Source organism: Marmota monax, unplaced genomic scaffold (genome assembly GCF_021218885.2).
Source record: "Marmota monax isolate L192 unplaced genomic scaffold, Marmota_monax_Labrador192_F-V1.1 WCK01_AAM20220418_F8-fsc00121, whole genome shotgun sequence".
NCBI classification, from domain to species: Eukaryota; Metazoa; Chordata; class Mammalia; order Rodentia; family Sciuridae; genus Marmota; species Marmota monax.
This window is the reverse complement of record NW_026693351.1, coordinates 3,462,339-3,479,072: the sequence shown is the minus strand read 5'-3', so window position 1 is coordinate 3,479,072 and position 16,734 is coordinate 3,462,339. Positions and strand designations below refer to the sequence as shown.

Here is a 16,734-nt window from a genome sequence, read left to right as displayed (position 1 = left end):
CTTCTTATACAGGCACCAGTTGCTGGATATAGGGTCCACCCTATCTTAGTATAACTTCATTCTAACGAATTTCATCTGCAAAGACCCTGTTTCTGAATGAAATCACATGCCAAGGGTCTGGGTAGAGACGAGTTTCTTGAGGATACTATTTTAATCCAGTTTCATTTGTAGATCTCTGGATTACAGACCCATTCCCTTTTGCAGGAATTCATATCTCTGTTCCTTAACTCAGGGTTTTGCAAGAATAAAGCCTTGTGGAAGTGCATGTCATTCCCCCATTCCGAAATCTGGAGTTCAGAATTTAAGTACAGTAACTGGGTTCTGTCCCTGCTGTAATTAGGTTACCTTTATTCCTCTATGAATCATTAACTTTGAAAACTGCTGGTTCTATCTGTGACAACCAGTGATACATCATCTTTAACCAGTCTGTACCACCATAAAAAATGCTGCTCAGGTTTTAATTTATTGCTCCATGACACAAATGGTGCATCTCAAACAAACTCAGCCAATTTTAAGGATGATTTCTGGGCTGTTTAAAAAGGCTTCTACTGCTAGCTTTTGGAAAATGTTGCTTTAGAGATTATTATTTTCTGTTTCAGGACAAATCCATGAATTTGGCCCATTCATGTTAGCTACAGTGAGACGATGCATCTCTTATCCATAAAACTTGAATGCACGGGTGTCATAAGTGATTTTTCTGAAGTTAACTTTTCCCATACTTTGAGTTATCAGTTTCTGTCGAGCTGGTGTGCATTTCACTTGAGGTTTTATTACATTGTGTTGGCAGCACATTATGTTTTTTACACATGGATTTGATTGAGAAATGAAACTGGAATAAGAATGAGGTAGCAACAGCATCTGCTGCAAGACTCAACTATTGCTGTTGTCAATCAGCCTGATTGATTAAATATGGTGATACACATTTTCATTAAAATGAAATACTTCTCTTGAAAAAAGGACATCATGCCAATAGATGATATGACTCTCCCGAAAAAAGTGCCTAAGGAAGAGGCTTATTGGTGGAGTGCAGTCACTATAGATAGGAGAGCTCAGATGAGATCGGGTTGGTTTTGCAAATTGAAATTTTCTTGCATATGGAAGAAGTGAACTAGCATTCTAGGGAGCCAAAACCTGTGAAAGGATTGAAATTTGACTGGATCCCCAAACACTGTCCCTTAATTCATTGACAACCTATGGTTCACTCGGTTTTAAGGCATCTTCCTTGAAAGAATAGCAGACATCTAGCCAAGTGAAGTTCTAGTTCTCTCATTTTTCATTTAAACCCATTTTACTTTGCTGCTATTATTCAAATCTGGAAAACTGGAAACCAGGCAGAGATGAGAACAGATTTTTTTTTTTTTTTTTTTTTAGGTACCAGGGATTGAACTCAGGACACTCAACCACTGAGTCACATCCCCAGCCCTATTTTGTATTTTATTTAAAGACAGGGTCTCACTGAGTTGCTTAGCACCTTGCTGCTGCTGAGGATGGCTTTGAACTCGTGATCTTCCTGCTTCAGTCTCCCAAGCTGTTGCGATTACAGGTGTGCACCACTGTGCCCTGCAAGAATAGGAATTCTTGAGAACAAAAGAGGGTATGTTATTCAACTGCCTTGCATCAGGACCCAATAGATATTATTCCTGTCTGCAAGACCCTAAAATTTGGAGGAACTTCAAAGAGGAAGTGGTGAGAAGTTGGATATTAGACCATAATGAACACACAGAGGTGAAATAAGAATCAGGACTGCTCCTTTGAGGGAAAACCAGAGATCTAATGAATCCTGTTCAGTTTTGATGTCAGTGATGTTTTTTTGTCTTGTTATGGTCAATCAGGTCTCCTCGCTGGGGCTGGGTCTTCTCAGTGTTGATTCTTCGCCCTCACTTATATCAGGCTAAATTCCAAGGAGCCTGTTGAATCATGGCCCCCAGGAAAAATGTCTCCTGCTGAAATCCATTTAGGATGATAACCCAAGAAGGCTTTGCATTAGTGTAAAACATAGGATTTCAGAACAGGGCTTTTCAGAAAAATAAGTGGGCAATAAGAAAGGAAAAGTCTTTGGAGTAATTCCTTTAACACAGAGGATGCTTCTGCTGCGGGGCTTGTGTCAAGACTAATCTTGTAGGATTGAGATATTTTCAGCTGTATGTAATTTAGGCTTTGAGTGTTCCTTACAGAGGGATTGCTCCTGAAACAATCTTTCTCACTGCCCTCCCCATCTCCATCTTCTAAAGCCTGTTTGTAGGTTTGGGGATTGCTTACAGATTTTAAGCAGAGAAAGAAATCTCTGAAATACCCGAAACAGAAACACTTGAGAACTTGATATCCTATAAAAGAAAAAGTTGTGAAGGGGGGTGTTCTCCAGCTCATAGTTAACTTTTTTTCTCTGAACTTAGCCATGAATGGTGAAATCCCTACAGAGATTTGCAGATTTATATTTGGGGCTTCCTATAGGATCCAGAGACTTCCTTTTAGGGTATAACCTTTTATTTTTATTTGATTTCTCTCTTGGCATCTTTATCAATGCCAGATCCATTTACAGCATTTACAGGGGCTATCAGATCAATGTTAGGACCAGAAGATGCAGCACAGTCATCCTGGATGTCCAGAAAGGAGCTGAAGTTTAGATGTCAGGAACAAGTGGGGCACATGTTGAGAGTCAGGCAGGTCTGTGAGCTAAAAGCAAACCAAGGTTCAGAAGTTCTAGAAGGCATGCAAGTTGGCTTAAACATCACCAATCCAAACACTGATGCAGGGATGAAAAGTCTAGCTCATAAGAGCATGATCATCATTCTACTTGTAATACATGTTTTACCTATTTTTTAAAATTTATTTATTTATTTAGGTACTGGGGATTGAACTCCTGGGTATTTACCACTGAGTGACATCCCCAATCCTTTTAATTTTTTTTTTTAAATTTTGAGTTAGGGTATTTCTAAGTTGCTGAGGCTGACCTCAAACTTGAGATCCTTCTACCTCAGCCTCTCAAGTTACTAGGATGACAGTATGCACCACTGCACCTGGCTTAAACCAGGTTTTAGCCTAGTATCTCTACCTTTGGGCAAATGGACTTAATCTTTCTCTATATTACTTTCCTCATCAGTAAAGTTACACATTTTGCAGTTATCAGGAAGATACAATAAAAATGTTGAATTGCTTGGCTTAGTGTCTGACACTTGCTAAATGCTTAATAGGTTGTATGATCATGCTTTCCAATTTATAATGTGCTCCTCTAGAAGCAGGATGGATACATCTCTCAGAGAGCTTGAGTCCTGTAGTCAGGTGCAAGAGGGACCAGACAGGTGGTGGAAATGATAAGAAGTGGTCCGTTTGGAGACACCTCTGGCTGGGACGATACTCTTAGAGCAAAGCAGTTGAATGAACTTGTGCTATCTTTTCTCCCTCCTCAACTTGTGGTAGTCTGAAGGAGTTTTAGATGTCATAGTTTGTTGCTGATGTTACTATGGTGCATTTTACTTAACTTTTCATCAAGGTATAACAAACTTATTGAAAAAAGCACAATCATAAACAGACAGCTTACTTAATGTCCGTGACTTGAACACACTCATGTGATGGGACTAAAATCAAGATCGGAATCATCCTAGGACCCAGGAATTCCTTCTGGCTCTCTTCTTGTCACTAATTCCTACCCTATGAGTAACCACTATTCTAACTTCTAACATGAGAAATAAGATGACTTGTTTTTTAAATATGTGTAAATAAAACCATATACTCCCTTCTCTTTTGTGTCTGGCTTTTTTGCGTTTCTTTGTGACATTCATGTGCACTCTGGCTGTATTTGGCGTTCATTCTCTCCCACTGCAGATAGTGTTACCCCGGGTGACTACATCAATACAGTCTTTCTATTGTTGATGGGTATTTGGGCTGTGTCCAATTTAGAGTTATTATGACTAGTGTCTCTCTAAACATTCTTGGGCATGTTTTTTGGTGAGCATATGTCCTCATATTTCTGGAATATATCCCAAAGAATGGAGTTACTGAATCAGCTGGAGCAGATGCTTTCAGTTTCCAAAAGGAGTTGTTCCAATTACTCTACCCAGTAATGGATGAGAATTCTGGTTGCTCTACATCTTCCCCATCACTTAGTATTTTCTCTGTCATTTGAAGCTTTCTGATGAGTGTAGTGTACTACATGGCAGGTTTCAATTTGTACTTCCCTGGTGACAAATGCAGCTGGGCATTTTTTTTTTAATTGGAAATATATCCTCAGAGGAGCTAAAAGTTCTCTCCAAAGACATGCATCTGTAGATCACTATAAATGACAGGTCTTATGACCCCTGTGTTGACACTGCTTCTTCAAACTGAGGTGTGGATTTAGGCCACAATAATCAGGACAGGGGAGACAACAATTCCTTAAGGAACCTTGAGTGGTGTGTTCTGTTCTGGGCACTGTCACTTAGGAAAGATGGTGGTGAATGAGGTTAGGTTGGAAGAGGAAGAAAAAGAGCACCAGTCAAAACACACAAAGAAGAACTAGGGTTGTTTTACCTACAGAGGAAAAACAAGCGGAACAGAAATATTATTGCCCAATTTGTAGAGGGCTGTTTTCTGAAAGAGGACACACTTATTTTGCAGGAGGCAAAAACAAAGAAAGAAAGATAGGAATGAAGATTATAGGATGGCAAAGAAAAAACCCTCTTTTATTACCCTCTTTGGTCTGGTTTGGCTGAGGTTGGGCTAAACAATAAAGCCAGGGCAGTTTCCCCCAGAAGGCCAAAATGGTCTATCTAATTTTCATAGAAGAGTTAAATAGGGGTCACAGAGAATACAAATGTTCCCAACTTCAGAATGTCATCCTTCCTTATAAATATTTATGGGGCCAGACCTGAGTTCTTCAAAAGGACAGACATGATCACAACTGGAAATCTCTACATAAGCATCGATGAATTGTCACAAAATTGGCATTTGTAAAACAGAATTAATCAGGGCCAGAACAGGCAAATAATCAGAGAAGACAGTTTAAGAAGACCTCTTATGGTGCTCCCTGTCGAGGTGAGTGAGAGGTGGTGGTGGCCACAAGAGGGGCTAAGGTCATACAAGATCAATGGAGTTTGAGAGGCCTCCAAAAGGACACAGGGAATGGTTTGGTTCGAAGAGAGGGATGGCTGAGCAAAGGCTACTGGAAAGAAGCAGAAAGGGCAGGCCAGGCATAAAATAGAAAGGGGCTTTTTTATATTTTTAAGGAAGTGAAGAACCTGGTGTAAACACAGGGAGATGAGCTCCTTGAGGAAGAATGTTGTGGGATGGAGGAAGCATGAACAGAGGTGCTGAGGCAAGGAGGGAGCAGAAGAAGGATGGGAGCTAATTTAGGGGGCTCTGCAAATCTGGAGACATGCAATATATTGTCTGTATGCTCAATGTAAAATGTCATGCACTCAAAGGTTCACACTAATTTTCAAATATGTACCAATGTTATTCTGATTTAAATATCTTTAAAAAGGAACGTTGAATGCATAGTTCATTTTGCACGTATTTTCTCAATCAGTGGATTCTAAAAGTGCAACCTACAAAATGTACAGGTGAGATAATTTTTTTTTGTCATTAAAAAGGTGTCTGATAGCCAGACATGGTGACCCAGGCTTGTCATCCCAGAATTTTGGAAGGCTGAGACAGGAGATGTTAGAGACCAGCCTTAACATCTTAGCGAGAGATTGTCTCAAAATGAAAAATAAAAAGGACTGGAGGTGTTGCTCACTGTGTGTGTGTGTGTGTGTGTGTGTGTACATGCACACATGCATGCTATGGGGTGGGGCGGGGAAGGAAAATGAGTTTCTCATGCTGGTGAGTCTCCTTCAGCTCCTGACTATGTTTCCCCACTGGAATTGGAATAATGCTATAGACAGTAATGAAATGGATGGTAGACAACTTCTCGCCTCTTGCCTTCCTGTCTTTCCTCCAGGGAAGAAAAATGGGAATCCTGAGAGCACTTCATGACAATGTCTCAAAGGTCAAACTTGGGTTCAGTAAAGAAATAGTGGTAGTGAGGGACGTGTGATTTCAAAATGAAGTTTCCAAATAAGTAACTGTATTTTTCTTTTCAGAAAGTGGGGAATGCATTTTATCTATCTTTGTAGGTATCATAGTAAAATGCTGTGCAGTGGATTCCACTTAAAAATATGGAAAACAAATCCAAATAATGACAGAGAAACAAACAGATGGTCATCTGCCTCAGAGGGATGATGCTCGATCATGTTATGCATTTCAGAAGTAGAGAAAAGTATAGCATGAACTCTCTGAATCCTTTTCAGCTCTGGAGTGATAAGTGAGCCATCCTAATTCCCTTTCAGATTTCATCTACCTTTCCCCTACTTAATTCTGTGCATTTCCAGTTTTCTGTACATTGACACCAACAACCATATTACGTGGGTCCAAGTTTATGTCCATGAGGCAGTATGGTAAGTTAGGGGCATGATTCTTAACCTGGAACACATATTAAAGCCAATTGGAGGATTTCAACAGTTCACCAACAGTTACCAGTGGTGGCAAGTATAAGACTTCTTTTTCCTTTCTTTTTATGTACTGGGAATTAAAGCCAGAGATGCATGTACATACACACACACACACACACACACACACACACCTTGTAAAGTATGAATTTATTTAAAAAAGCTATTCAGTGCTTGAACAGGTAAGCCATCAAACAACAACAATAGCAACAACAACAACAACAAAAAGATATTTAAAGGAAGATTCCTACTTTCTCCTTGACAGGACACACATTAACTAAACTTAACAACAGCTGTTCTGGAGGGAAGATATTTTTCTTTAAGCTGTCAACAAGTTTTGATCCCCTCCCTCCATCTCTGAACATATATCTAGAAAAATTCCAACAAGATATCACTATTTCAGCATTAGTGAAATAGCTTAGGGTAATGCAGGAAACATTTTCCATCACTTTTGAATGGAAAGATGAGATCATTTAGCTCTTCTTACCAGGCCATGAAATCTGGGTAGAAGACGACTAGATAAAGCAGGCCAAATAATAACAGACCTAGCTAAAACTTCCCCAAAGACAAAGACCTTTGAGCTGAGCTAAGATGAATGCAACCTGCCACATCTTCCATCTTAACCTCTGACTATATCAGTAGCTCAGTCTTCGGTTATTCACAGATTGAATTAATATACTCCCCGAAAGCAAACACATGTACATTTGAAGGAAAGATAACACCATGCATATATGAAAATGAAAGGGGAAGCATGAAGGATATTCAAGGTTGGTAGCAGGATTAGTAATGCTTTGTACTGATTAAGCCAAGGAAGGTGAGAAGTTAAATTGGTCTCGGAGGATCAAAAGGCCAGATGTGTTGGGATGGATCCAAAAGCTATTCCATGGGAGTGGAGAAAGAGAGACGATTATTGTTTGGGAACAATGAGAAAGAAGACCAACTGGAGAGATGGCTGCTGGCTAAAGAATAGTTTAATGTTCAAAATTATTTATTCAAACATGTAGAAGATGCAACAAAAAATGAAATGACTTGTGTCCAGAGTACACCTTCAAACTGAGGTAGGAGAAAAGATGCAAAAGAACATAGGTCAGAGTACAGTGGGATAAATGTTAAATAGGGCAGAATAATGCTTTGTGTGCTGATGTATTTGGTCACTCACATGCTCTGTACTTAGGTAAGGAAAGGCTTCCTATAGGGGTTGGCAATGCAGAGGAAATGAAATGGTGTTCCTTGCAGAGGAAAGTTTGTGTCCATGAGGCAGTATGGTAAATTAGGGATGTGATTCTTAACCTGGAACACATATTAAAGCCAATTGGGGGATTTCAAAAACAACTAAACAATTTCCACTTCAGACTATGGTAGAGTGGTTTGTAAGTATATACCCCAGAAAGGATAACTACACAAACTATATAGAGGGGAAAAAAGTAAGCAGTTGAAGACACTAAAGAATAATCTAAACCATCAGGCGTTATGGGACCAAGATCTAGGAGAAGAGTCTAGCCCAATATTTTTTATATTTCTGTTCTTGAGGTATTTGCTGATTCATAAGCAGAATGAGACTGAGAGACAGAATAAAGCATGAACCAGGGATTTTGGTAGTATCACAGGGCAGGGAAGACAGAAGTGGAGTTCAGGGGTATTAAGACAGGTGGAAAACTTGAAATATTGAGGGTCCAGAGAATAGGGAACCTCAGGGAAGCAAGCCTGCTCTTCTGCATTGCTTTCACCTTGAGGCACCTACTAACTTCTAAGTTACATGGACCAACATAAAGAGACCCAAAAGCAATACAGAACTTTCTGTAGTTCCATGTTGGTAAGTGGTCGTGGCAACTACTGCAGTTTCAGGACAAAACAAATAAAACAAGTTCTGCAAAAACTGAGGCTTTCATTTGAGACCTCTAGAGGATGTACCCCGTGATTAAGAAAAAACATAAACTAGATCATCCTTTATAAAAATGAAAATCAAGTCTTGAGTCATTAAATTATTGCTCAGACAAGGTAATATTTTCTACTTTACCAAAAAAGAAAATTAGAATCCCTGTGGGGAAAAAAAAATGATGTCACCCAAAGCCTCTAAGATTTCTAATACATAAGGTCAGGCATGCAGTTGAAAATCACTAGACCTGACTGGAGGAAAAACAAGAGAAAGAAACAGACAATAGAAGCAGCTCCAGAGATAATCCAGATATTTACACAGGCTTTAACTATATTATATGCAAAAAGTAGATGACAATACAGAGAGTCTCAGCAGACAGCTGGAATCCATAAATGAAAGCAAAATGGAAATAAATAACTCAAATGATAGACTTAACAGGAAAGTAGATACATCAGGAAAAATTATTGGAGAAATTTAATGTAGGTCAGTTGAGAATATCATACTGAAGCACAGAGAGAAAAAGGTTCAGAAGATACAATAGATGGCATAAGTGACATTTGGGACGTGCTGCAAAATTCTAACACTCCTATAAATATAAAGCAAGGAAGAGAGAGAGAAAGAGACAAAATAGAGTAGAAGCAATATTTGAGAACACACCCTCTGAGAATTTTTCAGAAATGGTAAAAATCATCTAGTCAAAAATTCAGCAAGGGCTATCAACATAAAGAAGAATAAATAGAGATTAAAACAAGGAACATTCTAGGCAAATGCCCTAAAAATCAAAGACAAAGAGAAAATGTTAAAAAGGGCCATGTTAAAAAAGACACATTACCCGAAAGGGAACAGCAGTAAGTCTACAATTAATGTCCCAACAGAAAACTGGAAGTCTAAAGGAGAATGCGATGACATATTTAACATGCTGAAAGAACGTATTTCCCATTTTGGAATTCTACACCCAGCAAAAATATTCTTCAAAAATAAAGAGTCGATAAAGACACTCTAAAGCAGAGAATGGGCTATCAGCAGACACTCTAAACTAAACACTAACAGGAATTCTTCAAGCCAATGAAAAATAATAGCAGATGGAAGTGCAAAAATTCAAGAGGAGATGAAGAGTTGTACAAAAGTTAATACATGTGTAAATTAAATGGATGTTTTATTGTTTACTGCAACAGCCATGCAAAGAGTGTCTTTAGGGTTTTCAAGTATATAAAATTAAAATGCCCCCAAAATACAGTACAAAAGTAGAAGAAACAATAACTGAAGTATTTTAAGGTTGTGGCATTATCTGAGAACTAGAAAAATTATCCATTTGTAGTAAATAAACCCTAATGAATCAAGGATAGATCCAGTGTATTTCCACTCAAAACTTCATGAGCTTTATTAAATTAATGAGCTGATTTCAAATGTGTATGACATCCAGTGCCAGCAATAATAGTTAAGACAATATGGAACTGTGTTGTCATGGTGTGGATGTGAGGTGTCCCCCAAAAGCTCATGGTGAGACAATGAAAGAAGGTTTAGAGGAGAAATGGTTGGGTTATGAGATCCTTAACCCAATCAGTGAATTAGGATTAACAGAGTGAGTAGTAACTGAAGGCAAGTAGGATGTAGCTGGAGGAGGTGGGCATTGGGAGCGTGGCTTTGGGGTATATATTTTGTATGTGAGTGGAATCTCTCTCTCTTCCTGATCATCCTGTGAGCCATTTCCCTTTGCCACACTGTTCTGCCTCACCTGGAGTCCCGAGGAATGGAGCCAGCTGTCATTGCACTGAGACCTGTGAAATTGTGAGCACCCAATAAACTTTTCCTCCTCTAAAACTGATCTTGTCAGGTCTTTTAGTCTCAGCAGCAGAAAAGATTATTAAAACTTGTTAAAAGTTATTCAATATAAATAGACTTAAATTGTGATAATAATTACCTAAAATGTGTGTGTGAAGGGGAAAAGAGTGTCGAGTTTTTGAGTGTCATTGAACTTAAATTATTACCAGCTTAAAATAGATAGTTAAAACTATAACATATTTTATGTAAAACTTAAGGTGACCACATACACAAAAAATATCTATGGAAGTTACTTTTACAAAAGGAAAAGACAACGAAATCAAAATATATCAATAGAAACAGCATAAACAGGAAGACAACATTTTAAACAACCATTGACCAACATGAAGGGAAAAATAGACAGCAACAAAATGATAGGGGGAGACTTCTGTCCCCACTTTTAATAATGGACAGAATATCTCTACAGAAGATCAACAAGGAAATGGGGGACATGGACATTTAAATCAAACTGACCAAATGCACATAAACGAAACATTCCACTTGATAGACACAGAATACAAGTTCTTCTTGAGCACACATGGATCTGTCTCCAGGACGGATCATATGTTAAGTCACAAAATCAGTCTTCAAAAAATGTAAGATGGAAATCATACCAAATATATTTTTTTCTGACCGCAATGGAATGAAACTAGAAATCAGTAACATAAGGAAACTGGAAACTTCACAAATATGTGGAAATTAATGCACCCTTGAATAGTCATTGAGTCCACAAGAAATCAAGAAGGAAATTAAAAGGTACAGCAAGAGAAATGGAAATGAAAACACAGCATACCCAAACTTTCATGATGCAGCAAAAGCAATATCAAGAGGGAAGTTGAGGGCTGGGGATGTGGCTCAAGCGGTAACACGCTCGCCTGGCATGCGCTGGCATGCGCGGGGCACTGGGTTCGATCTTGAGCACCATGTAAAAATAAAATAAAGATGTTGTGTCCACCAAAAACTGAAAAATAAATATTAAACAATTCTCTCTCTTTAAAAAAAAAGAGGATAACTTGAGGGTGAAGAATGCCTTCTCTAAAAGAAGAAAGACCTCACATAAAAAGTCCTAGCTTTAAAGGAAATAGAAAAGAAGGACAAATTAAGCCCAAAATTAGCAAAAGGAAGGAAATAATAAAGACCTTAGCAAAAATAAATAAATAAGAAGTCAACAGAAAATTATCAATGAAACTAAGAATTGGTTTTTATGAAAATGTTAACAAAATGGTCAAACTCCTAGCTGGACTGAGAAGATAGACAATTCAAATAAATAAAATCATATGTGAAAGAATGGAGACTATACCTGATATAACAGGAATTGAAATGGTCAAAAGGGGCTACTATGAATGAATAGGTATTTACCAACAAACTGGATAACTTAGAATAAATTTCTAGAAACATACAACTTTCCCAGACCAAATCATGAAGAAATAAGAAGTCTGCATAGATTGATAATTGAATATAGGTTGAATCAGAAACTATAATCTTCTAACAAAGGAAAGCACAGGACTAGATGTCCTCACTGGTGAGCTCTACCAAACATTTAATTCATGCCAATCTTCTCAAACTCTTACATAGCATTGAAGAAGAGGAGCACTTCTACACTCATTTTTTGAGGACAGCATTTCCCTAATACCTCAGTCACAACTTGACACCACAGAACAGAACTTTACAGGCCAACGGTTCTCATGAAAATAGATGCCAAAATATTCAATAAAATGATACAAACTGAATTCAACAGCATATTAAAAAGATCACATACCAAGTAGGACTAAACTCCAGGATGTAAAGACACAAAAATCAGTTTGTAGAAATCCTATGATCATGCCAATAGATGCAGAAAAAGCATTTGATAAAATTCAATAAAAAATTGAATTCAGTAAAATTAAATTCAATAAAAAAGTTCCAGATAAAAATGCTCAACAAACTAGGAATTGAAAAAAATATATATAACGTAAAAGAAAATATACTGTACCAATTTGGGGAGGTTGGGGAGGAAATGAAAGTTTTTTATGTTGTTGGTAGAAGTGTTAATTAGTACACTACTTTGTCATTATCTAGTCAAAGTGAACAATTATATTATCTTAAGTTTCAGCAATTTTTTCCTAGTTAGACATATTTAAATATGCAAACAATTTCATGCCAAGAAAGCTTGTAGCAGCATCATTCATAATATCCTCAAGAGGAACAATCCAAGTGGTCATGAAGAATAGACTGGACAAATAAATTATAGCACGTTCACATGGTAGAATCCTATATAGCAATGAGAAAGAATAAGATATTGTTATGTACAAAATATGAATGACTCTCACAAAAGAAGTCAGAAGCAGAATATATACTAAGTGATTCCATTTATATGTTGTTCAAAAACAGGGAAAATTTAATATTTAGTAAGGGAGAAAGGGGGTAATGACTCGGAGGAAGTCCTAAGGAGATTTGGGGGGATGCTCAGGACATTGTATGTCCTGATGTGGCAATGACACAGGTGTCTTCAGTTTAGGGTTGGTGGACTTGGATCGGAATCCTGATTCGTGGGGATTTATGAGCCCAACTTCCTCTATCTCTTTCCAAGTCTCATTTTCTTCACTTGCAGACTTCAGATAATAAGACCCAGCAAGGATCCATGAGATGATGTAGGTACAGCTCCTAGCCCAGGACCCGAAGCTAGAAGCCCCACAGTTTCTTTCCCTTCGCTTTGGGTCTGTAATTGTATTGACTGAGCTTGTTGGAGAAGACGCCTCCCTGGAATCCTCTTCTCTTTCCCACCCACCTACATCAATGAGGCATTTCTTTATGAAAGGGTTTATCCTGTAAGGGGCAGGAAGCCATCCAAGCAATAGGAATGCATTCCACGGCTACTTAGCAGGGTAAAGCTATGCACCTGGATTAGGAACCAGACCCATAACCTTGACTGTGTTGGGCTGGGCTGCAGACCTTAGGTAGACAGAGCACTCATGCCTCAAGTATTAGGGATCATGTCTAGCCCCACTGTCCCCAGGGGTAGGGTGGGGGGAGGACATGCCTCTCTCAAACAGTGAGGTGGTGGCCACTTTCTTCATTCAATTTCTCCGAAATAAGGGATGAGGCAGTGGTATGGAGGGTACCCCAATCATTTGGCTGAAACCCAGTGTTAAGGATTAGATTTTGCCTCCCTGCAACTCCTCCTGGATCGGGTGTCCTCGGCTTCCTGTCCTGAACTGTGGCGGGGGGTGGTTGCTGGGCAGCTGTGAAACATCTGCCACTGCATTCCACCTTCATTAGAGAGGTGGGCAAAATGATATATGTGTGAATGTTCCAGATACCGTATGTGTGTGTGTGTGTGTGTGTGCACTTGTATAAAGTTTCATTTTGAGGCCCTTCGTGCAGTCTCTGGGATGAAAGGCAGCCTAGAGTTGACGCTATCATTCTCACAGCCAGACCCCCATATTGCTTTGGCATATGTAATGTTTCCCAGGCATGTGACATTTTTCATGTGAAGAGGCAGCCTCGGGCACATTCCAACTTGAAAGACTGTCCTTTCTGGATGGTGGTTTCTTCCTCCAAGTCCTTGGGAAAACATTGCCATGGTGGCTCCCCCCTGTCCCAAGTGATTGACTTCCTTGAAAAGAGCAGATACAGCTCTTGGAAAGATTTAATTTTTACGAGTTCTCTAATTCTTTCCAGGAAAACAGATTAGGACACAAAGTGACTGTGTGGAGTACAGAACCCCCGTGGGAAGGCAGAGACCACGGCCAAGGACACCATGCTCCCTCCTGGTGCCGGTGCTGGTGCTGCTGGGGCAGTGCAGGCTGTTGACCTCTGGGCAGGGGGAAGAACGTGGTTTCTGGCAAAGTCCATTCAGCTCTGGTTCCGTCTCTTCTGAGTTGTGTCTCCTTGGGAATTTGATCTCATCATGGAAAGTGGGACTAAATAAGACAGGGTATGTCAGTGATCCTCATGCGGATGGTTCTGTCCCCCAGGAGATGTCGGGTGATGCTTGAGCACATTTTTGATTGTCAGGACTGGGACTACTGGTATCTAGTGGGTAGAGACCAGGGATGCTGTTCAACACCCTACAGTGCATAGAACAGCCCCCAAACAAAGAATTAATCACCCCAGATGCCCATAGGCGAGGCTGGGAAACATTGGTATGTGTGGACCCACGAAAAGAGTTGGGCCTCCCCAGATCTGCCCGCCCTCTCCCCTTTCTTTTTTTTTTTTTTTTTTTTTTTTTTATTCTTGTAATTTTATTAATAATACATAAATGGTTAATGGACAGGCATCACCAACTTGACTGACCTAAATTAACTATCCCTATGGAAAAAGTATTTTCTATATTATCCAACTTACCAATGATTGTTCATAAGCTGGTTAAAAATGTCATCTTGGACCCAAGTTTACACAATAAATAAATCTAACTTTTACAATCAGCCATTATATCTTTAAACAAACAAACAAACAAACAATGTCACATTTCTTCAACTTTTTAAAACACTTGCCCCCAAGTTGCTTGCTGCGATTAGAAGCACAGGGCTGACAAAGAAATATGAGATAAAAATCTCTGTGAAACTGTCCATCATTAATGCTTTTCTGATGGGCAGGACTTATACTGATGTATCAAAAATACATTTTGAAGAATAATGGAAAAAATACCCTTGTTTATTTCTTCAACTTCTTACCCCTTAAATGTCCACATTAATAAATCTTACAGTCCATGTGAAACATCTCAACACGTGAGTTATGCAATGTTCACCATGGCAAAGGGCAGACCAAGAGCCAAGGGCCTGGCAAGCTGGGAAAGGCTACGCAGTCCTCTCTTTCTCTGCTTTATTGACCTGGACACAAGTACATATGCCTGGAAACAAAAGACAGAATCTTGCAGTATTTCCACAGTGATAACAATTAGCTTCCCCTGAAAATAAAAGTAGCCACGCCGTCTGAGTCCAGTCACACAGAAAAGGGCAGGCAGCTCCTGGAATGCCAGCAGCGGTCCCCGGCTCTGTCTCCATCATGGCAGAAGTTGTCATCTCCACTGTCGTGCTGCCCGGGGGTCGGCAGTGGACACTCTCACACGGAAGGCAGTCTGGTGGCTTCCATCTCTGCAGCACGGTTTGTTCCAGTATTTACAATGCATTTCAGTGAGCCACCTGCTCCACTGCACATCCCCATCAGATGACATCCAGGGCATCAGTAGATCATCACCCTGACTGTATGTGAGCAAAAGGCTTGGCCTGGCACAAACTCGGGACAGTCGATCAGCCGAGAGAAGTCAGTCTGTGGCACGCTTCTGGGAGGGGGGCCCGGGATTGGCCATTTTTCTGGTTCTGTCTTTTTCCTCATTTTCTCAAACACAACTTCTACTTCTGTGCTGTCCTTCAGGGCCTCTAAAATGAGATTAAGGTTTGTGGTGAGAGCCTGAACGCGGTGAAATCCAGCAATCAGGGAAATAGGCAGGAAACCTTGCTCATCCATCTTTCTCCGAAGAAAGAAGTCACGTTCCAAGTTTTCTATACTGAAGTAATATTCAATTTGAAGCTTAATATACTCTTTAAGCAATGCTTCTTCCACAGGATACACCTGTACACCCGTACCGTCATCATAGTAATACATCATACTGGTGTTAATTTCTGTTTGAAATGGCTGATCCGTCCTTTCACCATGTTCTCGGTAACCATACGAATAATCAAAGTTTACTCGAGGGTTTCCTCTGCCTCGTCCTCTTCCTCGACCTCTGAAGGAACCTCGGATATTACCCCCCTCACTCCTCACGCTGGACACTTCATCCTGATCATCTCTTTTTTCTCTGTCTCGCCTCCAACTTCGTGTGTCATTTCTCCTGTTATTATGGGATGACTTATTTGCTTCAGGTTGACACCGAGAGCTGTTCCGGGATCCAGGTCTCTCTTGACTCTCTGGTCTCACATAGTCCAAGTGCAGTGGTACCCACTTGTGTTTATTAGCTGATAGAGAACAAGGACTTTGGGTGACTTCGTCCAACTTTTCCCCCTTTCAGCAGGAAGCAGTCTGGAGATGTCATTGCCCATTTCCCATAGACCTGGAGTGTAGAAACTCTCTTCCGCTGACTGCTTGACTGGGCCTCGTCCTCACTCACATTTTCAACAGGACCGTCTAATTTTGTTTCCCGGTTTTCTTTGCTCTCACTGTTACTCCTCTTTTCAACCTTCTCTTCTTTTTCTTTTCTGATTTGTGGCTTCTTATTTCCTTGGCTGATGACACTCTGAGATCCAGTGCTCACTAACTCTCCTGGTGTTGGCCAGTTTGCCATATCGCTGAAATCACTGGCCTTATTGGGTTTCCTTGTCTTGAGTTTTCCTGCTTTTATAATTTTGGGGGAACTGAGCTCGGCTGCCGCCTCGCCGGGCCGCGCGCGGCGGCCGACTCTCTCCCCTTTCTTTTGGTCTACAATTTCTTCCCTGAGCATTCTTCCTGCTGAGGACCTTCTGTGAGTATTTGATGTTTCCTTGGTGGGTTCATTTCCCCTTCTCCACTGTGGTTAATTTAGACCCCATCTTTTCTCTCATCCCTTTTCTCTAGCTTTTAGCAGACGACAAACTTACAGCCAAAATGACATTCGAC

The 16,734-nt window shown here is 40.0% G+C and overlaps 1 protein-coding gene across 1 annotated transcript; it reads right to left on the bottom strand.

Annotated features, from left to right (window-relative positions):
* Positions 1-15,135: 15,135 nt before the first annotated feature.
* Positions 15,136-16,532, bottom strand: LOC124101123 (la-related protein 1B-like). The gene is made up of 2 exons (XM_058583285.1): positions 16,209-16,532; positions 15,136-16,099 (listed from the first exon to the last, which is right to left on the bottom strand). Exons 1-2 carry the CDS (start codon positions 16,421-16,423, stop codon positions 15,325-15,327), a joined length of 990 nt encoding a protein of 329 aa, XP_058439268.1. The 5' UTR covers positions 16,424-16,532; the 3' UTR covers positions 15,136-15,324.
* Between the last annotated feature and the right edge of the window lie 202 nt (positions 16,533-16,734).